Here is a 24,338-nt window from a genome sequence, read left to right as displayed (position 1 = left end):
TCATTAAAACTCCATAGTCATTAAAGCTCCATAGTCATTAAAGCTCCATAGTCATTAAAGTTCAATAGTCATTAAAGCTCCATAGTCATTAAAGCTCCATAGTCATTAAAGTTCAATAGTCATTAAAGCTCCATAGTCATTAAAGCTCCCTAGTCATTAAAGCCCCATAGTCATTAAAGCTCTATAGTCATTAAAGCTCCATAGTCATTAAAACTCAATAGTCATTAAAGCTCCATAGTCATTAAAGCTCCCTAGTCATTAAAACTCAATAGTCAATAAAGCTACATAGTCATTAAAGCTCAATAGTCATTAAAGCTCCATAGTCATTCAAGCTCCATAGTCACCACAGTCATTAAAGCTCCAGAGCCACCATTGTCATTAAAGCTCCATAGTCACCATGGTCATTAAAGCTCCATAGTCATTAAAGTTCAATAGTCAATAAAGATCCATAGTCATTAAAGCTCCCTAGTCATTAAAATTCAATAGTCAATAAAGCTACATAGTCATTAAAGCTCAATAGTCATTAAAGCTCTATAGTCATTCAAGCTCCATAGTCACCACAGTCATTAAAGCTCCATAGCCACCATTGTCATTAAAGCTCCATAGCCACCATTGTCATTAAAGCTCCATAGTCACCACAGTCATTAAAGCTCCATAGCCACCATGGTCATTAAAGCTCCATAGTCATTAAAGTTCAATAGTCAATAAAGATCCATAGTCATTAAAACTCCATAGTCATTAAAGTTCAATAGTCATTAAAACTCCATAGTCATTAAAGTTCAATAGTCATTAAAGCTCCATAGTCATTAAAGCTCAATAGTCATTAAAGTTCAATAGTCATTAAAGCTCCATAGTCATTAAAACTCCATAGTCATTAAAGTCCAATAGTCATTAAAGCTCCATAGTCATTACAACCCCATAGTCAACAAAGCTCCATCGTCATTAAAGCTCCATAGTCATTAAAGCTCCATAGTCATTAAAGCTCCATAGTCATTAAAGCTCCATAGTCATTAAAGCTCCATAGTTATTAAAGTTCAATAGTCATTAAAGCTCCATAGTCATTAAAGCTCCATAGTCATTAAAGCTCCATAGTTATTAAAGTTCAATAGTCATTAAAGTTCAATAGTCATTAAAGCTCCATAGTCATTAAAGTTCAATAGTCATTAAAGCTCCATAGTCATTAAAGTTCAATAGTCATTAAAGCTCCATAGTCATTAAAACCCCATAGTCATTAAAGCTCCATAGTCATTAAAGTCCAATAGTCATTAAAGCTCCATAGTCATTAAAGTTCAATAGTCATTAAAGCTCCATAGTCATTAAAGCTCCATAGTCATTAAAGCTCCATAGTCATTAAAGTTCAATAGTCATTAAAGCTCCATAGTCATTAAAGCTCCATAGTCATTAAAGTTCAATAGTCATTAAAGCTCCATAGTCATTAAAGCTCCATAGTCATTAAAGCTCCATAGTCATTAAAGCTCCATAGTCATTAAAACCCCATAGTCATTAAAGCTCCATAGTCATTAAAGTCCAATAGTCATTAAAGCTCCATAGTCATTAAAGTTCAATAGTCATTAAAGCTCCATAGTCATTAAAGCTCCATAGTCATTAAAGCTCCATAGTCATTACAGCTCAATAATCATAAAAGCTTAATAGTCATTAAAGCTCAAAAGTAATTAAAGCTTAATAGTCATTAAAGCTCCATAGTCATTAAAGTTCAATAGTCATTAAAGCTCCATAGTCATTAAAGTTCAATAATTAAAGCTCCATAGTCATTACAGCTCAATAAGCATTAAAGCTTAATAGTCATTAAAGCTCAAAAGTCATTCAAGCTCAATAGTCATTAAAGCTCAAAAGTCATTAAAGCTGAATAGTCATTAAAGCTCCATAGTCATTAAAGTTCAATAGTCATTAAATCTCCATAGTCATTAAAGTTCAATAGCCATTAAAGCCATTAAAAGTCATTAAAACTCAATAGCCAATAAAGCTACATAGTCATTAAAGCTCAATAGTCATTAAAGCTCCATAGTCATTCAAGCTGCATAGTCACCACAGTCATTAAAGCTCCGTAGCCACCATTGTCATTAAAGCTCCATAGTCACCATGGTCATTAAAGCTCCATAGTCATTAAAGATCAATAGTCATTAAAGCTACATAGTCATTAAAGCTCAACAGTCATTAAAGCTCAATAGTCATTAAAACTACATAGTCATTAAAGCTCAATAGTCATTAAAGCTCCATTGTCATTAAAGCTCCATAGTCATTAAAGCGCCACAGTCACCATTGTCATTAAAGCTCCATAGTCACCATAGTCATTAAAGCTCAATTGTCATTAAAGTTCCATAGTCATTAAAGTCCAATAGTCATTAAAGCTCCATAGTCATTAAAGTTCAATAGTCATTAAAGCTCCATAGTCATTAAAGCTCCATAGTCATTAAAGCTCCATAGTCATTACAGCTCAATAATCATAAAAGCTTAATAGTCATTAAAGCTCAAAAGTAATTAAAGCTTAATAGTCATTAAAGCTCCATAGTCATTAAAGTTCAATAGTCATTAAAGCTCCATAGTCATTAAAGTTCAATAATTAAAGCTCCATAGTCATTACAGCTCAATAAGCATTAAAGCTTAATAGTCATTAAAGCTCAAAAGTCATTCAAGCTCAATAGTCATTAAAGCTCAAAAGTCATTAAAGCTGAATAGTCATTAAAGCTCCATAGTCATTAAAGTTCCATTGTCATTAAAGCTCCATAGTCATTAAAGCGCCACAGTCACCATTGTCATTAAAGCTCCATAGTCACCATAGTCATTAAAGCTCAATTGTCATTAAAGTTCCATAGTCATTAAAGCACCAGAGTCATTAAAGCACCAGAGTCATTAAAGCTCCATAGTCACCATAGTCATTAAAGCTCCATAGTCACCATAGTCATTAAAGCTCAATTGTCATTAAAGCTCCATAGTCACCATAGTCATTAAAGCTAAATTGTCATTAAAGCTCCATAGTCATTAAAGCACCAGAGTCATTAAAGCACCAGAGTCATTAAAGCTCCATAGTCATTAACCTCTCTTGGGTAGGGGGCAGTATTTTTACGTCAGGATGAAAAGCGTGCCCAAAGTACTTAGTTACTCAGGCCCAGAAGCTAGGATATGCATATAATTCGTAGATTTGGATAGAAAACACTCGAAACTTTCTAAAACGGTTAAAATTACGTATGTGTGTATAACAGAACTGATATGGCAGGCGAAACCCCGAGGACATACCATCCCCCCCAAAATAAATCAGCCTACCACTGTTTCAAATGGCTTTCATGATTTTTACGAGGCGAAGTCCTCCTAGATTGCAGTTCCTAGGGCTTCCACTAGATGCCAACAGTCTTTAGAAAGAGTTTCAGGCTGTTTTTTGGAAAAATTTGCTAGAAGTTGTAGTTTTTCTAAGTGGCTCCCATTTTGGCTGTAGTGTTTCCATGCGCGTGGGTGAAAGTGTGTTCTTTGTTATTTATCTCCGGTAATGAACATACTATTCTCTTAAATTGTATAGTTTATTTATGTATTAGGGTACCTGAGGTTTGATTATAAACATTGTTTGACTTGTTAGGATAAGTTTATTGGTAACGTTTGGGATTAATTTTGTGTGCATTTTGAAGGAGGGAAACTGGTGGCTATGGAGCTTTAATGACTATGGTGACTATGGAGCTTTAATGGTGAAGCTCGCCAGCTAAACTGAGTTTTTATGGATATAAAGAAGGACTTCATCAAACAAAAGGACCATATGTGATGTAACTGGAGTGCCAACAGAAGAAGATCTTCAAAGGTAATGCATTTATTATATCGCTATTTCTGACTTTCGCGTCGCACCTGCCTGGTTGAAAAATGTTTTTCATGTTTTTGTATGTGGGGGGCTGTCCTCAGATAATCACATGGTGTGCTTTCGCCGTAAAGCCTTTTTGAAATCTGACACAGCGGCTGGATTAATAAGAAGTTAAGCTTTATTTTGATGTACAGTGCCTTGCGAAAGTATTCGGCCCCCTTGAACTTTGCGACCTTTTGCCACATTTCAGGCTTCAAACATAAAGGTATAAAACTGTATTTTTTTGTGAAGAATCAACAACAAGTGGGACACAATCATGAAGTGGAACGACATTTATTGGATATTTCAAACTTTTTTAACAAATCAAAAACTGAAAAATTGGGCGTGCAAAATTATTCAGCCCCCTTAAGTTAATACTTTGTAGCGCCACCTTTTGCTGCGATTACAGCTGTAAGTCGCTTGGGGTATGTCTCTGTTTTGGATCATTGTCTTGTTGGAAGACAAATCTCCGTCCCAGTCTCAGGTCTTTTGCAGACTCCATCAGGTTTTCTTCCAGAATGGTCCTGTATTTGGCTCCATCCATCTTCCCATCAATTTTAACCATCTTCCCTGTCCCTGCTGAAGAAAAGCAGGCCCAAACCATGATGCTGCCACCACCATGTTTGACAGTGGGGATGGTGTGTTCAGCTGTGTTGCTTTTACGCCAAACATAACGTTTTGCATTGTTGCCAAAAAGTTCAATTTTGGTTTCATCTGACCAGAGCACCTTCTTCCACATGTTTGGTGTGTCTCCCAGGTGGCTTGTGGCAACTTTAAACAACACTTTTTATGGATATCTTTAAGAAATGGCTTTCTTCTTGCCACTCTTCCATAAAGGCCAGATTTGTGCAATATACGACTGATTGTTGTCCTATGGACAGAGTCTCCCACCTCAGCTGTAGATCTCTGCAGTTCATCCAGAGTGATCATGGGCCTCTTGGCTGCATCTCTGATCAGTCTTCTCCTTGTATGAGCTGAAAGTTTAGAGGGACGGCCAGGTCTTGGTAGATTTGCAGTGGTCTGATACTCCTTCCATTTCAATATTATCGCTTGCACAGTGCTCCTTGGGATGTTTAAAGCTTGGGAAATCTTTTTGTATCCAAATCCGGCTTTAAACTTCTTCACAACAGTATCTCGGACCTGCCTGGTGTGTTCCTTGTTCTTCATGATGCTCTCTGCGCTTTTAACGGACCTCTGAGACTATGACAGTGCAGGTGCATTTATACGGAGACTTGATTACACACAGGTGGATTGTATTTATCATCATTAGTCATTTAGGTCAACATTGGATCATTCAGAGATCCTCACTGAACTTCTGGAGAGAGTTTGCTGCACTGAAAGTAAAGGGGCTGAATAATTTTGCACGCACAATTTTTCAGTTTTTGATTTGTTAAAAAAGTTTGAAATATCCAATAAATGTCGTTCCACTTCATGATTGTGTCCCACTTGTTGTTGATTCTTCACAAAAAAATACAGTTTTATATCTTTATGTTTGAAGCCTGAAATGTGGCAAAAGGTCGGAAAGTTCAAGGGGGCCGAATACTTTCGCAAGGCACTGTATATACTTGTATTTTCATGAATGTTAAATATTTGTATGTCTGTCATTTGAAATTCGAGCTCTGCTATTTCACCGGATGTTGGCCAGGTGGGACGCTACTGTCCCACCTGCCCATAAATTAAATCTCCATAGTGTGCTGATTTTCTTTCCACTTTGATGTTTAATTGAGCAACAAGAGTGGCTATTAAAGGGCATCAGAAGTAATTATATTATTACATTAGCCACCTTCTAGGGACTGAAGTTGAGCCTTCCTCATTTAAAAATCAGAAAAGTCACCCAGAACTCAATAACTTTAAGTAAACCCTTAGGATGAGGGTAATATGAAAAGTACTGCACTGCGAGTTAACGGCAAAGTCAAGTCAAACAAACCCAATGGCCCAGTGGCCTCATTGGCAAAGCTTAGGATGCTGTTCCTTCTCGTTTCCAAGAACAGGGCAATGTTCTGTCCGTTGTGTCCATTATCTGTGTTCTGTATAGTGGTCATTATCTCATTTAACCCCACCCAGTCTGACAGTCCACTCTCCAGACCAGAACACAGCCATAAATCAAGCCAACATGATCACATACAAGAACACACTGTCTGCATCCCAAACTACACCCTACTGCCTTGATAGTGCACTACATTTAACCAGAATTACTGGCCAAAAGTAGTGCACTATATAGGAAATAGGATGCCATTTGGGACATTTCCTCAAATTGGTCAAAAATCACTGCGTGGTGTGTTTTCTTTCAGATGTAGTCATTAAAATTGAATGCATCAGATGTCTCAATGAGATTACAATAGAGAGAGCCTGTTAATTCACATCTAAATGGGTGCTATCTGTTGGATTCGAAATTTTGAACATTGAGATATTAAAGACATAGATCAGACGCATTGTATATAAAGGAGTGAGATTTGTAGAAAGACAGAGTGACTGTGGAATGTGATGGGTGGATGGGAGGAGATCAAATGATTGCTATAGGGGAAGCAGATTAACATCTGTGGATTAGGCGACAGAGGGGTTGAGGTCAGGAGGTCAGGTCAGATCCCCTGAAGGGAGTAATAAGGGTTTACTACCCACTTCCTGTTTAACCATAAGATGTAAGAATTGAAGAGGAGGAGGAGTGTCTTAAGTGGGATATTTTTACCTGTGATGGTGAGAAATATTTGGTGGTCTGAATTACAGCTGTAACGACCCTTTGGGGAGGATTAAACTTGGTTAAGCTTCTCTAGTGTCCGTGAGTTATTTTCTCTGATAAATAAGAACCTAACACATCTTTGTGAAGACTCAATAGGATACCTTTATCCTATTCATTCATCCCATCTCCTTTAGTTCACACACTGTGAATCTCTGTCTCACTGTGACTAAAGATAACAAACCACATCTGTACATGTCTATAAATGGCTCCGAGCCATGCTGTCTGTTTCTCCATTGGAACAAAGGAGCTAATTGTATCGGCATCTCTACTCACCCTCGGGTGTCAGGGCAATGGAGTGTTGAATGTTCTACCTGTCGGTGCACCATGTATCCCATGATTCACTGGTATGAAATCAAATGGAAGGCTAATATACACAATTTCATATATGCACAACTTCATTTCTCAAGATGTTCTTTCAGCATAAATTACATTAAGATGAATTTGTCTGGTCTCATTGCCTTCAATCTATGTCTCAGGGCAGGTTTGCTTTTTCAAATAGAACAAGAATGTGATGAACGTTGGAACTAAACCCGATATGATCAAATTATATAATCTGCACTCAACCACTAGACACCGCCATACCAACTGCAATAGTGCCATCTAATGAGCAATTATTGCCAACCATGTGAAATTGACTAATTGTCAAAATTATCTAAATTCTGTATTCTGAATGTATGATGCATCATAGTGATCAAGTGAATGATAGAATGTCAGCTCACATTAAAGTGAGCTGCTGCTTAGCCCCACTCTCTATGTGCATCCAAAACGACACCCTATTGGGCTCTGGTTAGAGTATTTCACTACATAGGGATAATGAGCACATCCCTTCAAGAAAATACAGGAAGGGAAATAGATTTGGTTAACAGGCTGCTCTTATTACCAATAAGATAAAAACCTCTTGCTCCAACACTGTTGAGATATACAGGACTAGAGGCCTCTTACAGTATGTCCTAACTTTTGTTAAGGAAATCTTATTGAATTTCAAAAGAGGCAAAATATTCAAATGAGAGCTTTGAAAGTAGAGTATGAAAAATGAATTGTCCTGCTCAGTTGCGTCCATTATTCATTGTTGTTCCAGTCACTCAATAGAATCAACAAGGTTGGTCTGTTTATTCTTTTTGAACTGTGAAAGTGCAGGTATGCTTGGAATTGTTCAGCACACTTATGTCCTTGGTACTTGGCCTTTAATTCAAAACATGCCAGTTCATTGTAAGTAATTGTATCAGGGCTGGGGTTTCAATTTGCATTGAAGGCAGTCAATTCAGAAAGTAAAGTTAATTTAAAAAAATTGCATCCATTTTCAATGACTTCTCAATAAACTGATTAGTAGAAGCTATTTACTTCAAAAGTGTTTCATTTTCTAATTTTTTAAACCACCTCCTGAATTGAATGCCTTCAATTCGAATTGAGCCCAGCCCTGAAGTACAACAATGTGAACCTTTCAAAGAAAGAAATACTGGCATGGGTGGTGGGAGAGATGATGTTTATAGGTGTTCTTTATGTAGACGCTTGAAGAGTATGAAGACAGCTCCAACAATGGAACCAGCACCATACTATACTCATGTATACTATAATATACACTGAGTGTAAAAAACATTAAGAACACTAAGCAATAAGGCCTGAGGGGGTGTTGTTTACGGCCATTATTGCCATTATAAACTGGTTACCAATGCAATTAGACCAGTAAAAAGTCATGCTTTGTCATTCCTGTGCTATATGGTCTGATATACCACGGCTGTCAGCCAATCAGCATTCGGGCTCGAACCACTCAGTTTAGAATATACAATACACATGTATCCAAGTGAGTGAACAGAATACATAACTGCACACAAACCCAAGTGTGTTAAACAATGTGCTTTATTTGCAGTATAAACATATTAGGCAGATACAAACCCTCGTGGTCGTTTTACAGTAATAGTTTTACAGTAATAGCATATACCTTGTCGTACTCTTGTGCATAGAAGAACAGTACACACCACAGTTGAGGCCTATACTTGTGCATCAGCCTTAACCTCATAGCCCTGCGATTTATACAAGGCTATACTACATCATGTCTCCCTTTATACATATATTATATAGAGCAATGTGTATTCATATATTTACAAAACTCTTATAAAATGTAGAAAAGTTGCATATAAATCATCTTTATCCCACATTTCACAAAATAATTGGAAAAAAACCTCCTTCATTTGTAGTCTTCATTTTAATTTTGGTACAAGTAAACTTTGTGGTAGGTACATAGCGTCCTCATCTAGAACAAAAGAAATAAACAAAATGTCAATGAACAATACAGACTTTGTGTCTCATCCGAACGCTCTTATTCCCACAGCAGACATAATATGTTTGTTTCTGTGACATACAGTATAACTAATGGTTAATATGGCACTATTTTGACATATTTTAACGAGACCATGTTGTCTATAGATAAGACATGCTATCTATCACCAAGCATAACTCGGTAACAGAAAAGACCTACGGGCAACAGTGAAGTTTTAAGACGGTTGACTGCGAAGTACTGTAGCAACTCAAACTCAACACCCCTCTGTCCCCCAGGAATTCAAGCTGCAAAGACAAATGACAAAACTTCACAATTCAGGATTGTAATAGGCTTATTTATTTAACATGAAACTGATGTGATCCTGCATCTTCCCAACAGAGTCAATAGTGACTGGTGAGTTTAATATTGTAAAAAATTGCTCCAGGATAATACCAATGCTTTGGCTTGGTCCACTAATTATTGTGAGTGAAAACTGGCTATACTAACAAAAGGAATAATTTGTTAAAGAAATTAGCTGAAAATTGCCCATATGGATTTGGTACCTTATTGTTATCCATGCTTGGTGTACCAATGACAAGCTGTTGAATTGCTGCCCACAATGCTTCCTTCAACTTACACTTCAGCAGTATATTCTATGTGCAAAACATGGACACGACGTGACCAGACATTCTTTCAATCTTTATTGCTTAGAACTGTGCCTGAGTGGCACAGGCAGACGCTAAGTGTGATGAGTTAATTAGTGTCAAGGACTAACTGGTGTGGGGTGTTGAAGTGTCTTTCTCACCCCTACGATAAAGTGTGGCATTGCTAGGTCCATTAAAAGTATAAACTGAAAGCTACATATACTGCAGCTGTACATATACTGTAGCTGTACATATACTGTAGCTGTACATATACTGCAGCTGTACATATACTGTAGCTGTACATATACTGTAGCTGTACATATACTGTAGCTGTACATATACTGTAGCTGTACATATACTGTAGCTGTACATATACTGTAGCTGTACATATACTGTAGCTGTACATATACTGCAGCTGAACATATGCTGCAGCTGTACATATACTGCAGCTGTACATATACTGTAGTCGTACATATACTGCAGCTGTACATATACTGTAGCTGTACATATGCTGTAGCTGTACATATGCTGTAGCTGTACATATACTGTAGCTGTACATATACTGTAGCTGTACATATACTGTAGCTGTACATATACTGCAGCTGTACATATGCTGCAGCTGTACATATACTGCAGCTGTACATATACTGCAGCTGTACATATACTGTAGCTGTACATATACTGCAGCTGTACATATACTGCAGCTGTACATATACTGCAGCTGTACATATACTGCAGCTGTACATATGCTGTAGCTGTACATATACTGTAGCTGTACATATACTGCAGCTGTACATATGCTGCAGCTGTACATATACTGCAGCTGTACATATACTGTAGCTGTACATATACTGCAGCTGTACATATGCTGCAGCTGTACATATACTGCAGCTGTACATATACTGCAGCTGTACATATACTGCAGCTGTACATATACTGCAGCTGTACATATACTGCAGCTGTACATATACTGTAGCTGTACATATACTGCAGCTGTACATATACTGCAGCTGTACATATACTGCAGCTGTACATATACTGCAGCTGTACATATACTGCAGCTGTACATATACTGCAGCTGTACATATACTGTAGCTGTACATATACTGCAGCTGTACATATACTGCAGCTGTACATATACTGCAGCTGTACATATACTGTAGCTGTACATATACTGCAGCTGTACATATGCTGCAGCTGTACATATACTGCAGCTGTACATATACTGCAGCTGTACATATACTGCAGCTGTACATATACTGCAGCTGTACATATACTGTAGCTGTACATATGCTGTAGCTGTACATATACTGCAGCTGTACATATACTGCAGCTGTACATATACTGCAGCTGTACATATGCTGTAGCTGTACATATACTGTAGCTGTACATATGCTGCAGCTGTACATATACTGTAGCTGTACATATACTGCAGCTGTACATATACTGTAGCTGTACATATACTGTAGCTGTACATATGCTGCAGCTGTACATATACTGCAGCTGTACATATACTGTAGCTGTACATATACTGTAGCTGTACATATACTGCAGCTGTACATACAGTGCCTTGCGAAAGTATTCGGCCCCCTTGAACTTTGCGACCTTTTGCCACATTTCAGGCTTCAAACATAAATATATAAAACTGTATTTTTTTGTGAAGAATCAACAACAAGTGGGACACAATCATGAAGTGGAACGACATTTATTGGATATTTCAAACTTTTTTAACAAATCAAAAACTGAAAAATTGGGTGTGCAAAATTATTCAGCCCCCTTAAGTTAATACTTTGTAGCGCCACCTTTTGCTGCGATTACAGCTGTAAGTCGCTTGGGGTATGTCTCTATCAGTTTTGCACATCGAGAGACTGACATTTTTTCCCATTCCTCCTTGCAAAACAGCTCGAGCTCAGTGAGGTTGGATGGAGAGCATTTGTGAACAGCAGTTTTCAGTTCTTTCCACAGATTCTCGATTGGATTCAGATCTGGACTTTGACTTGGCCATTCTAACACCTGGATATGTTTATTTTTGAACCATTCCATTGTAGATTTTGCTTTATGTTTTGGATGATTGTCTTGTTGGAAGACAAATCTCTGTCCCAGTCTCAGGTCTTTTGCAGACTCCATCAGGTTTTCTTCCAGAATGGTCCTGTATTTGGCTCCATCCATCTTCCCATCAATTTTAACCATCTTCCCTGTCCCTGCTGAAGAAAAGCAGGCCCAAACCATGATGCTGCCACCACCATGTTTGACAGTGGGGATGGTGTGTTCAGCTGTGTTGCTTTTACGCCAAACATAACGTTTTGCATTGTTGCCAAAAAGTTCAATTTTGGTTTCATCTGACCAGAGCACCTTCTTCCACATGTTTGGTGTGTCTCCCAGGTGGCTTGTGGCAAACTTTAAACTACACTTTTTATGGATATCTTTAAGAAATGGCTTTCTTCTTGCCACTCTTCCATAAAGGCCAGATTTGTGCAATATATGACTGATTGTTGTCCTATGGACAGAGTCTCCCACCTCAGCTGTAGATCTCTGCCGTTCATCCAGAGTGATCATGGGCCTCTTGGCTGCATCTCTGATCAGTCTTCTCCTTGTATGAGCTGAACGTTTAGAGGGACGGCCAGGTCTTGGTAGATTTGCAGTGGTCTGATACTCCTTCCATTTCAATATTATCGCTTGCACAGTGCTCCTTGGGATGTTTAAAGCTTGGGAAATCTTTTTGTATCCAAATCCGGCTTTAAACTTCTTCACAACAGTATCTCGGACCTGCCTGGTGTGTTCCTTGTTCTTCATGATGCTCTCTGCGCTTTTAACGGACCTCTGAGACTATCACAGTGCAGGTGCATTTATACGGAGACTTGATTACACACAGGTGGATTGTATTTATCATCATTAGTCATTTAGGTCAACATTGGATCATTCAGAGATCCTCACTGAACTTCTGGAGAGAGTTTGCTGCACTGAAAGTAAAGGGGCTGAATAATTTTGCACGCCCAATTTTTCAGTTTTTGATTTGTTAAAAAAAGTTTGAAATATCCAATAAATGTCGTTCCACTTCAAGATTGTGCCCCACTTGTTGTTGATTCTTCACAAAAAAATACAGTTTTATATCTTTATGTTTGAAGCCTGAAATGTGGCAAAAGGTCGCAAAGTTCAAGGGGGCCGAATACTTTCGCAAGGCACTGTATACTGTAGCTGTACATATACTGCAGCACATATACTGCAGCACATATACTGCAGCACATATACGGCAGCACATATACTGCAGCACATATACTGCAGCACATATACTGCAGCTGTACATATACTGTAGCTTTCAGGAAGGACAATGGATGACTAACTGGTAAAAAAAATGTTCTCAGACTCAGACATTGCGTGACTGCCAGTAGCTACAGCCTCTTCCCACGGTGTACCTTAACGACTCTTAAGAAGGGATATTGTACCGTAGAGACTCGACCCAATTACACCGCTAATTTCAACCCAGTGAGAGCGAGGGGTGTTTCAATCGAACGCCTACGCCGTTGTTAACGCCAGGCGAGAGCTCTGCAGATTGGAGCAGAGGGGACCTTTAGTCTGTGGCCAAAGAGACTTGATGAGAGACACAATGGATGACAGAGAATGAAAAAAAAAAGACGGATCGATGTGGAGGAGTGAAGAGAGAGAGGATGAGATGTAAGACTGGATAAGGGGGGGCCAAAGAGCTCATCAAGGTTGATAAATAACACGTATGTGACATTCAGGGGTGGTCAGAGCAGTACATCTACTGCCTACTGTAGTGGACAGTCTGATGATTCAAATAAATGACCTTACTGTTACAGTGACCTTACTGTTACAGTGCATGATCCTTCATAGAGAACTGCATAGTGATGCAATCAATCGACACCGCTTGCCTCTCTAATACAGTACCACATAGACCTACATACCAGAATGTCAGTGTATCAGCATCAGAAAGTTAAATTACCTACCGGTAGCAAGAATAGATCAATCTGAGGTCATTTTGTACTAATTTAAAACACAGTAATTTCCTTAGAATCATAAAGCCAGATTTCAGTGCTAAAAATGTCAAATTTCCATATAAATGTACTTGTATTTATAATAATGGATTGTGTGGTCAAACTGCATATTTTCACGAGTTTAAGAATGAAGAGGGACGTGTTGCGTAGGCCAAGTTATATTGTTAGGAGGGTATCCTTCTTACTGCATGAAAGGGAGAGTTCGGTACCATTGGCATTGTAGAAAGTGCAATATCATAACCTTCACTTGCAATGTGCGAATCTATATAGCAGCCAGTTTGCAGTGCAAGCAGCACGTACAACCAGTTAAATCATTCATAGTTCAATCTAGGAGAAAATCACCTATTAAAGCTCTGATGTAGACTTTCAATGAATCAATGTTTTGGTCCAAATCATCTAGAGCGTACAGACATAACAACAAAACGTATTGTCATGACACCGTCATAACATTCCTTTAGTTGCTACCATTGGACAAACCGATCGAGGAGGATAGTGATGAATGCCATTCATTTACTACGATTTTAAGACACGAGTGTAGATAATGTGTGTGCGTGCGTGTGCATGCCTGTGTGTGTGTGTGTGTGTGTGCATGTATGTGTGTGAATACAACATGTGCTTCCGGTGCTGACCAGGTGTCCACAAACTCATTGGTTAAAAACTGCATATCAGTTACTGAGGCACTTGTTAAGTCACAATCATTTTGTACACATAAATAAAATCAAAACTGGAATAAGAAAATATTCATTCTGATATGACATTTTGTTTATGTTAGCAGTTGTACTTTGTGTCACCTTTCCTAAATGTTCTCCTTGGCCCTGTGAATGGCTCTTTCACTGACGCTACACCCCTCCACGCCACCGTGTGTGGTTTTCACATACCTGTGCTTCTGTGCTACAGGAGTATCCTTCCAGTGGAGCTCCATTGCTTTGATCAGGGTCAGATGGATTAGTGCACAAAGTCACTGTAGCAAAATGTAGAAAAAACATTTTGCAGTGGAAAACAAAAACATAGCATTTCTTACTCGACAAATTAATTCCCTCCCTGTTCAGTCCATTTCTTCTGTTTGGTGCCTAGTGAAAACGACCCTGGTGTGTGTGTGTCAGGGTGTGTGTGTGTCAGCTAAAAGCTGGACTCGGGGACCGTCCTCTTGCGTCCCAGTGAGTTGGTACTATAGCGAGTCCTCTGCAGGGTACCGTAGGAGGGCGTCTCTGCTGTGAGGCTGCGAGGGGGCGGAGCCACGCCATGGGACAGTCCTTTGCGGTGTAAAGAGGCGGTCCTTCGCATGCTAGACTCCTCCTTGCTGGGGATGTTGGATGAGCTCTGAGAGCGCTTGATATGGGTAGCAGCGGCGCGTCTGGGTTTACCGTTGGGTAGCTCGTCTCCGAGACGATTGGCATTCCCGTTGCGGGGGGCTCCGTTGGATTTCGCCTCCCCCGTCTTCGTGGCCCCTCCTGGGGCTCCACTGGACAGGGACAGCTGGGAGGTGCTGGACCCGCCGACGTCGCCAACTTTTCCAGAGTCGGACTTGCGAGACAATGACGACTCCTTGTCCTTCTTCTTGAAGTTGCTTTTGAAGAAAGACAGCAGCCCCTCGTGGCTCTTGGAGGCCTCCTCTACCTTCTCACCCTTCCTTCTCTTTTCTCCCTCGGGTGGTACCAGACAGTCCCTTGGTGGTGGGTCCTGGTGGCCCTTGGCCCCTCTCCTCAGGGTGCCTTCCCAGTCTCTGTCCCTGAGGCTGTGGGTGCTGGAGCTGGACTGGACGCCTGCACTAGACCCCCTCCTAGATGGGGCCTCTTGGGGCTTTCCTTGGTCCTTCTCCTTACTCTTCTTGGTGCTCCTCCTGGTCAGAGTGTTAGTACTACTACTACTGCCCATCCTACCCTCGTCCCTCTGGTCTCTCTGATTCCCCTGGTCTCTCTGGTCCCCCTGGTCTCTCTGCTGCTGCTGGGACCCTTTGCTACTTCGTCTCAGACTCCCTGTCTTGTCTGTGACTGGTCTTCTCTGGCCCTCTGGCATCTGTGGAGACTCTGATTGTCCCATGCAGTTCAGGCTGCTTCTCACATTGGGGGAGCTGATGGCAGGACCCTTCCGGCTCTCAGAGCCCGTCATTAAATTGACTATAGAGTCCTTGGTGCAGCGAGGTCTTCTTCCAGACTCTAGATACTCCACCAGTTCCACAGGGGCAGGGGTGGGGATGGGAGCAGGGGAGGCCTCGGCTGCAATATTTTGGCGGTCCTTGGAGCCGAACGACCAGCGTAGCGGGAAGACCTTGTTCAGTGTCTCTTTGTTCTTAGTGGGGGTCCTCATGCTAACGCTACGACCCTGGATGCCCCGTACGAACGGCCTGGTCTCAAAACCACCTGGTGGTTAAAGAGAGAGAGAAAATAACACTTTACCATAGTGTCTCTGACATTTTAAGCTAGACTAACTTCCAATTTTCAAACCCCTTTTATTAAATTGTAAATAACAAGCACAGCGATCACAATGAGCTTTTTTTCCCGGCAACATTATATACAGTTGAAGTCAGAAGTTTACATACACCATAGCCAAATATATTTAAACTCAGTTTTTCACAATTCCTGACATTTAATCCTAGTAAAAAAATCCCTGTTTTAGGTCAGTTAGGATCACCACTTTATTTTAAGAATGTGAAATGTCAGAATAATAGTAGAGAGAATGATTTATTTCATCACATTCCCAGTGGTAGCATTGCCTTTAAATTGTTTAACTTGGGTAAAATGGGTAGCCTTCCACAAGCATCCCACAATAAGTTGGGTGACTTTTGGCCCATTCCTTCTGACAGAGTTGGTGTAACTGAGTCAGGTTTGTAGGCCTCCTTGCTCGCACACGCTTTTTCAGTTCTGCCCACAAATGTTCTATGGGATTGAAGTCAGGGCTTTGGGATGGCCACTCCAATACCTTGACTTTGTTGTCCTTAAGCCATTTTGCCACAACTTTGGAAGTATGCTTGGGGTCATTGTCCATTTGGAAGACCCATTCGCGACCAAGCTTTAACTTCCTGACTGATGTCTTGAGATGTTGCTTCAATACGTCCACATCATTTTCCTTTCCTCATGATGCCATCTATTTTGTGAAGTGCACCAGTCCCTCCTGCAGCAAAGCACCCCCACACCATGTTGCTGCCACCCCGGTGCTTCACGATTGGGATGGTGTTCTTCGGCTTGCAAGAATCCCCCTTTTTCCTCCAAACATAACGATGGTCATTATGGCCAAACAGTTCTATCCTGTTTCATCAGACATTGCTCCAAAAAGTAAGATCTTTGTCCCCATGTGCAGTTGCAAACCGTAGTCTGGCTTTTTTAAGGCAGTTTTGGAGCAGTGGCTTCTTCCTTGCTGAGTGGCCTTTCAGGTTATGTCGATATAGGACTCGTTTTACTGTGGGTATAGATACTTTTGTACCTGTTTCCTCCAGCATCTTCACAAGGTCCTTTGCTGTTGTTCTGGGATTGATATGCACATTTCGTAACAAAGTATGTTCATCTCTAGGAGACAGAACGCGTCTCCTTCCTGAACAGTATGACGGCTGCGTGGTCCCATGGTGTTTATACTTGCATACTATTGTTTGTACAGATGAACGTGGTACCTTCAGGCATTTGGAAATTGCTCCCAAGGATGAACAAGACTTGTGGAGGTCTACCATTTCTTTTCTGAGATCTTAGCTGATTTATTTGGATTTTCCCATGATGTCAAGCAAAGAGGCACTACGTTGAAAGGTAGGCCTTGAAATACATCCACAGGTACACCTCCAATTGATTCAAATTATGTCAATTAGCATATCAGAAGCTTCCAAAGCCATGACATCATTATCTGGAATTTCCCATGCTGTTTAAAGGCACAGTCAACTTAGTGTATGTAAACCTCTGACCCACTGGAATTGTGATACAGTGAATTATAAGTTAAATAATCTGTCTGTAAACAATTGTTGGAAAAATTACTTGTGTCATGCACAAAGTAGATGTCCTAACCGACTTGCCAAAACTGTAGTTTGTTAACAAGAAATTGGTGGAGTGGTTGAAAAACGAGTTTTAATGACTCCAACCTAAGTATACGTAAACTTCTGACTTCAACTGTATTTAGGCATGGACTGTGCATGTATAGGAAGAGATTACATAAATGCACATCCACAGTTAGAGTAGAATGTGTTCAGCTAAACATTAAAGAGGTGATGCACTCTATGCTCACATGTGGCGTATTTTCAGCAACATGGAATAATAATAACCACTGATTAGATTTAGTTTTTCCAGATGCTCAAAGTGCTTTAAATAGGGGAGAAGTTGAGCCAAAGGGGAAAGTTGAGCCACCCTTGTTTCTAGGAAACCATACACAATAATCATTTGACCAAATATTTAGGATGAGGTCATCCTTTTCTCGAGTCTGTGAAGGAAGAAACCACATGGAAAAAGTGGTAAGCAAGTTAGGTCCAAAAAATGGATTTTCACAAAGCAAAACTAATTTATTGTGAATTTTTATGATGCTTGTGTCTAAACCAAAGTAGATCATTTTAAGATTGTTCTATACATCAGTTGGGGTCTCTATATGCTCAATATGTGGTCCTAAACCTAGCAGGAAAGTGCATCCTTGTATCTGTGTGGGATAATATAGCCAAAATGTTTGTCTTAGGGTAATTTGAGCCAATGGCTACTTGAGCAAATGTAAGTGTTTTCTTCCCAGGTGTAAGGCATTATCGCTGGGATATGAGGTAACAACAGGGCCTCAACAGTTTCCCGTGTGTATCAAGAATGGTCCAACACCCAAAGGACATCCAGCCAACTTGACACAACTTTGGAAAGCATTGGAGTCAACATGGGCCAGTGTCCCTGTGGAACACTTTTGACACCTTGTAGAGTCCATGCCCTGACAAATTGAGGCTGTTCTGAGGGCAAAAGGGGGTAATTAAATATTAATAAGCTATTCCCAATGTTTGGTATACTCAGTGTATGTAAATATCTTTGTTAGAAATAATACTGTTTCCCTTGACGGAGTGATGTTGAATGTAAACCACTCAAGTTACCCCACTCTTCCCTACTGTAGTAATGGGAAAACTCACCACCACCACCCATCACCCTTCCACCACCAATGGAATGAAGACCTATGTTGTTGTTTTTTTACCTTTCTTTGGTTTACCATGCATCTCATGTTTCCCAGGCCCCTCACCTTCCTCCTCTCTTGGGGGGTCATCAAGGAAGACGGGGGACTCCGGGGAGTCGTGGACAGAGGAGGGGCAGGTGGTGGAGGAGCGGGACACCAGACTACCCCTCTTACTGTCCCCATTCAGACGGACCAGCCAGTGGTCCGACATGGAGGAACTGGTGGAGCCTACAGAGGGGAGAGAGACGTTTCTGTGACTATGGGCACTGGACCAGAACGACACCTACACATGTCAGTTCTAATCCAGTCAATACAGAAAACACACAGAAAAACTACACAGATAATTTCTATGTACAATAAAGCATTTAGCAATTGAAATATCACATTGAGGTTTTGCTGGTTCAGGTGGTTGGAGCATGGTGCTTGCAACACCATGTATTTCAGACATGAGTGAAACCTGCAGTTATGAGTTAACCTTTAGTGGATAAAGGCTGAATGGTCTTGATGTATCTAATACTACCTCTGTACGGAGTTCAGCTGTAATGGAATTGAACCCTGAGTGAACTCTCTGCTGTGATGTGTGTGTGTCCATGCCTGTGTGTTTGTGTGTGTGTGGTACACTACCCACCTCTGATTGAGCTGCTGGCGGACCAGGGGGGGATGACGTTACGTCTCTGGTAGAACAGTATGTAGGCCCCCCTGGTACACACCTCCTCCTCAGGCACCAGGTCCACACTGCTGTCGTCATAGCTGTACCACTGACCGTCCACTGAGTTCCTGCAGTACGCTGCAAGACGCACACAGGACTGTAGAGACAGGCTGCACCACAATCATTATGTCCTGGGTATAGTAATGTAAGTTGATGTGACCACTATAGAAGAGGGCACTGTACTGTTATGCATGTTCTATGTATCATCATTATTTGGCAGTAGGCATCTCTCTCACTAACAATATTCTCTCCTCACATCTCGATCAACAGCCAGTCAGTATGCCTCTCTCATCAACATCACGTCTCCTACATCAATGGTATATCAATGGCCAACCAGTACCTGTGTAATGTCCGCCGTGCATCCCACCATGGTGGTTACACACTGCATAGAGGTCATAGAGGAAGTCAGGAGGCAGGGCCATGTCTGGGTGACTAATATGATGACTGCTGCCTTCAGGCTGTTTCCATGTGGGGGGCCAGGGTCCCAGGTCCCCCAGGTTCCTCATGCTCTGGGACCTCTTCACCACGTGGGGGGCCATGTCCAACCCAGCCAGGGGGAAGCGCACCTGGGTGGACAGCTTGTTGCGCCGCTCGCCCACCTGATTCATTGAATTTGAAACAACTATCAAGGTTAACACAATGAATGACTTATTTCCATTGTGGTGCTTTTGGGAAGAACGGCAATCCGCTACATGTGATCGGCTCCAGTTACCTGTCGGAAGCGTTTGAGGTGGAGGATGAGGATGTCGGGGAGGGTCCACAGGGACATCTTCACCATGCCCTGCTGGAGCTGCTTACAGTGGGGACACTTCCATGCGTCGTCTGGGGCCAGCTGGAGAGAACACACACACACACACGGTCAGTGGGGACACTTCCATGCGTCGTCTGGGGCCAGCTGGAGAGAACACACACACACACGGTCAGTGTTGAAGTCTCAGATAAAGTTAGTCTTCATACACTACGTTTGTCCAAAACCATATAAAAATACTCAGGGAGTGAGAGTGAGTGAGTGAGTGAGTGAGTGAGTGAGTGAGTGAGTGAGTGAGTGAGTGAGTGAGTGAGTGAGTGAGTGAGTGAGTGAGTGAGTGAGTGAGTGAGTGAGTGAGAGAGAGAGAGAGAGAGAGAGAGAGAGAGAGAGAGAGTGAGAGAGAGAGTGAGAGAGAGAGAGAGAGAGAGCGAGAGTGAGAGAGAGAGAGAGAGAGAGAGAGAGAGAGTGAGAGTGAGTAATCAACTTATGAATCGACTAATGCAGTATTAAAGCTGCTATATGTACTGTAACCTTTTGGTCGACTCGACCCAATTCACATAGAGATCTGTCATTCTCATTGAAAGGAGGTACAATTTCTGCATAGTGCATCTTTAATGTTCAGTACCCCAAGAGTAGGTTAAGACCAGTTGCATTGGACGGTATTGTATAGTCCATGTTACCTGTTCCTCTTTGGTGTAGAGCTGAAAGCAGTCGTCCAGGGTACAGCTGTGCTGCTGCAGGTGCTGCTGCTGCTGGACTCTCACACTCTCTGAGTCCTTCACCACCTCCTCCTGGATGTTACCAAACAGACTGACACACACACACACACGCAAAAAGTTGGGGTATGAGTGTGTGTGTTTGTGAGAGATTGAGCGAGATAAAGACAGAGTGAATCGTTCTACGCAATAAATAATGAATGTGTGTGTGTGTTTCTGAGTCAATTGATTTGGTGTGTGTACATGTGTATGTCCAGTGCTCACCATTCTTTGATCTTGTGTTCCCACTCAATCACCAGCTTCACGTGGGGTGGTCCTCCTGGGCCACATAACTTCAGGGCTCTGGAAAACATATTACATGATGAATACACACTATCTTCTGAGTACAAAGTCTACCAGACTACCACTGGGTACAATGTCTACTAGACTACCACTGGGTACAATGTCTACCAGACTACCACTGGGTACAATGTCTACTAGACTACCACTGGGTACAAAGTCTACCAGACTACCACTGGGTACAATGTCTCCCAGACTACCACTGGGTACAATGTCTACCAGACTAACACTGGGTACAATGTCTCCCAGACTACCACTGGGTACAATGTTTACCAGACTACCACTGGATGCAATGTTTACCAGACTACCACTGGGCACAATGTCTACTAGACTACCACTGGGTACAAAGTCTACCAGACTACCACTGGGTACAAAGTCTACCAGACTACCACTGGGTACAATGTCTCCCAGACTACCACTGGGTACAGTGTCTACTAGACTACCACTGGATACAATGTCTACTAGACTACCACTGGATACAATGTCTACTAGACTACCACTGGGTACAATGTCTACCAGACTACCACTGGATACAGTGTCTACTAGACTACCACTGGGATAGAGCTGGCCTAGGTATCCCATACTGGCCTAGATACCTAGCTGGCCTAGGTATCCCATTTTTTCACATAGACAAAGGTTTGTGTCTCATACCTCAAGGATTACTGTTTTAAAATGCCATTACAATGGGAGTTGTATTATATGTCGTATTACACTGCATTTATCGAAGTCCATCTGTAACGTACACTGTAATACACATCAGTATTCTGCAGCATGATACTTGTAGTATTCCCAGTTTGTAAACAGTCGTCAAGCCTTCGGAATCCAAAAGTGTTAGACATTGTTTTGAGATGCCATCAGGTCCATGCTAACCTTTCCCTATTAGGTATGGTGTATGTGTGTGTGTGTGTGTGTGTGTGTGTGTGTGTGTGTGTGTAAACAAACATCAGTATTCTGTATTCTAAGTCAAGCCATTGTTTACCTGAGACTTCCATCACGGTAAAACATTCCTGACTCAAATGTACAGGTAATCTTTGTATTGAGTTTGATTGATGATAAGAGGTGCTGATGCAGTGGAATACAATGGGCACCGGTTAGTGGGCACAGTGGGAAGCTCTGAAATGCGCCACTAGGTGTCAGGCTTCCATAAGGTATTGACGCCAAGAGTAAAATCAAACCACCTTGATCATGGTGTTGATTACTAAACCAGCATGAAATGAAAGTGACTGAAAAGACATCCATTTAATGAAAGAGACTGCTTTCTGTTATAACTGTGAACTGAGTGCTCTGTACTCTTCTCTGTGACTTTCAACTGTTGCCAAGCAGCTGCCACAATAGACACGACACTGTTGTGTGACAAGGATCATTCGTCTCCCTTTTGGTCTCATTGACACAAAAGGGTGCTATAAAAGGCAAACCTTCAACGTCTCTCTCTTCAACAATCACTCTCCAGGAAACGGGGAGTTCTGAGGTAGAAACACAGACGGAGAAATCCATTTGGGGAATCAACTTAGTGTCTGAAGCACTGCTGTCAGAAGAACTATTCATTTGGTGTGTGAGTGTGTGTTTGCTTGTGTCCTTGAAAGTGTAAGTTGTAAAGGTAAGTTAGTCCTCGGTTGTGTCAGGTTGTGTGCTGCTGTCTGCCTTTGACTTGACCGAAGGTCACAGTCCCCGTGGCTACAGACAGACAGTAATGAGTGATGAATACACACTGAGATAGATCTAACACCTCCTCTACCTGCAGGACACTGGGACATAAAGGACACTGGGACGTAAAGGACACTGCTTCAATAGTGGATGTAGTCTGACATTTATCTGTGTGTGTGTGTGTGTTCGTGAACCAGGGAGATCGCTTTAGTTTGAAGTCAAAGTAGAGACATCCAACCAGGTCCCAAGAACGTGTAGAATTGCCTTCAAAACCGGCCACTAGGGGGAAAAGTGAGCGCTATTATTTTAAAGTAAGCTGTTGGCTTGCTAGGGCGTTGTGGACAGGGATGGTGGATGGGTGTAAAAGCTGCAATCTGGCGTTGAGGGTTTTGTGTTCAATCCCAGTGCTGGGCAATGGTATAATGCCTTTCCCAAACGTTCACCCCCAGCAAGTGGTTGTATTTAACTTATGGGGAGTTAGGTAACAGTGTCTCAACTTAAATGTCAAAAAACAACGTTTACCATGACTTCACCCATAGACGTTTGGAAAAACCTCTAATTTCAAAGTGAAACTGATACCTTGTTAGCATGGACAGGCGTGTGCACACATACTGTATGAGCACAAAGGACTGAATCTGTGACTCTTTATAATGTAAAGGATGTTTTTTGTGTGTATGTGTGTGTGTGTGTGTGTGTGTGTGTGTGTGTGTGTGTGTGTGTGTAATCATGTCTGGATGCATGTTTATTGTGTTCATCAATATCACCTCAGAATTAACAGCCAGCTTCGCTCCACAGACGACCGCGGCCCCATTAATTCCTTTCACGTTCACACATTATTCCAACCCGCCTTCAAATCCACACAGAAAACAATTGCAATTAAGGAAGAGAGGCTGCTTGTCAAAATGAATCTGACTGTGTAATTCAGAGCTGAAAAGTCTGCCACGGTCTGAACCCAACGTCTTAAATGCTTACTTATGACTTTACTAACTGGGGGGCAAAGAGCAGGCACTTAGGCACTATAGCAGAGCTGCTTATAGGATTTGTCTCTGTCATGGAAGAGATTAAAATAAGAGTTACAGAGATGGGGACAGAGACAGAGTATGATGTCACTGTTATTCTTTTGCCTGGATAAAAATGCTAATCCCACGAAAGGAAATCAAGGAAGACAAGCTAGTTTCCCCCCCTCTGAATTCCAATTGTGTTGACTGTATTTTCAGTACAGAATGACCATGTCAAGAGGCACTTGTGTCACAACTCTTTACAATGGATCTTTGTCATGTACTCAGACTTGGAATTCAGCCTCAATACACTCAGACAACAATGCCCTCTGATTCAAAGCACTATTGTGGTTCCAATGGCTCTTTCATACACATGCATGTGTGTCACACACACACGCTCCTTCAATGGCCATGCCTGTGTCTCATCCCTTGTCCGTCACACGCCATTCTAATTCCCTTGGAGAACAGTCCTACTTCTCAAACCCTCCCCTTTACCTTTCCTTTCCCTGCCGATCAACACCACTTCCTTTTATAATACCAGACCTCCTGATACCCTGAAGGAGCGGTTGAAATTAGCACCAGG

The 24,338-nt window shown here is 41.5% G+C and overlaps 1 protein-coding gene and 1 long non-coding RNA gene across 3 annotated transcripts in view; both read right to left on the bottom strand.

Moving 5' to 3' along the window:
- Positions 1-8,417: 8,417 nt before the first annotated feature.
- LOC149975703 (uncharacterized) lies at positions 8,418-9,140 on the bottom strand. Its single transcript, XR_016487710.1, has 2 exons — positions 9,055-9,140; positions 8,418-8,829 (listed from the first exon to the last, which is right to left on the bottom strand). It is a non-coding gene; the product is annotated as an uncharacterized LOC149975703 (long non-coding RNA).
- A 3,694-nt stretch (positions 9,141-12,834) lies between these two features.
- LOC110493556 (ubiquitin carboxyl-terminal hydrolase 43) overlaps positions 12,835-24,338 on the bottom strand; it is a 117,122-nt gene continuing 105,618 nt past the window's right edge. The window contains exons 10-16 of one of the 2 annotated variants that reach the window (XM_021567902.3): positions 21,039-21,116; positions 20,739-20,868; positions 20,023-20,142; positions 19,651-19,909; positions 19,230-19,388; positions 18,623-18,829; positions 12,835-15,852 (exon numbers count right to left, since the gene is read on the bottom strand). In XM_021567902.3, coding sequence (XP_021423577.3) covers positions 14,612-15,852; positions 18,623-18,829; positions 19,230-19,388; positions 19,651-19,909; positions 20,023-20,142; positions 20,739-20,868; positions 21,039-21,116 — 2,194 coding nt within the window. In that variant the 3' untranslated portion in view covers positions 12,835-14,611. The remainder of the gene's footprint in view (positions 15,853-18,622; positions 18,830-19,229; positions 19,389-19,650; positions 19,910-20,022; positions 20,143-20,738; positions 20,869-21,038; positions 21,117-24,338) is intronic. The other variant, XM_090204650.1, reaches the window with a different exon arrangement.

This window comes from Oncorhynchus mykiss, chromosome 17 (genome assembly GCF_057628025.1).
Source record: "Oncorhynchus mykiss isolate SJ-2025 chromosome 17, ASM5762802v1, whole genome shotgun sequence".
NCBI classification, from domain to species: domain Eukaryota; kingdom Metazoa; phylum Chordata; class Actinopteri; order Salmoniformes; family Salmonidae; genus Oncorhynchus; species Oncorhynchus mykiss.
The sequence above is the reverse complement of the archived record's forward strand: the minus strand, read 5'-3'. Positions and strand labels throughout refer to the sequence as shown.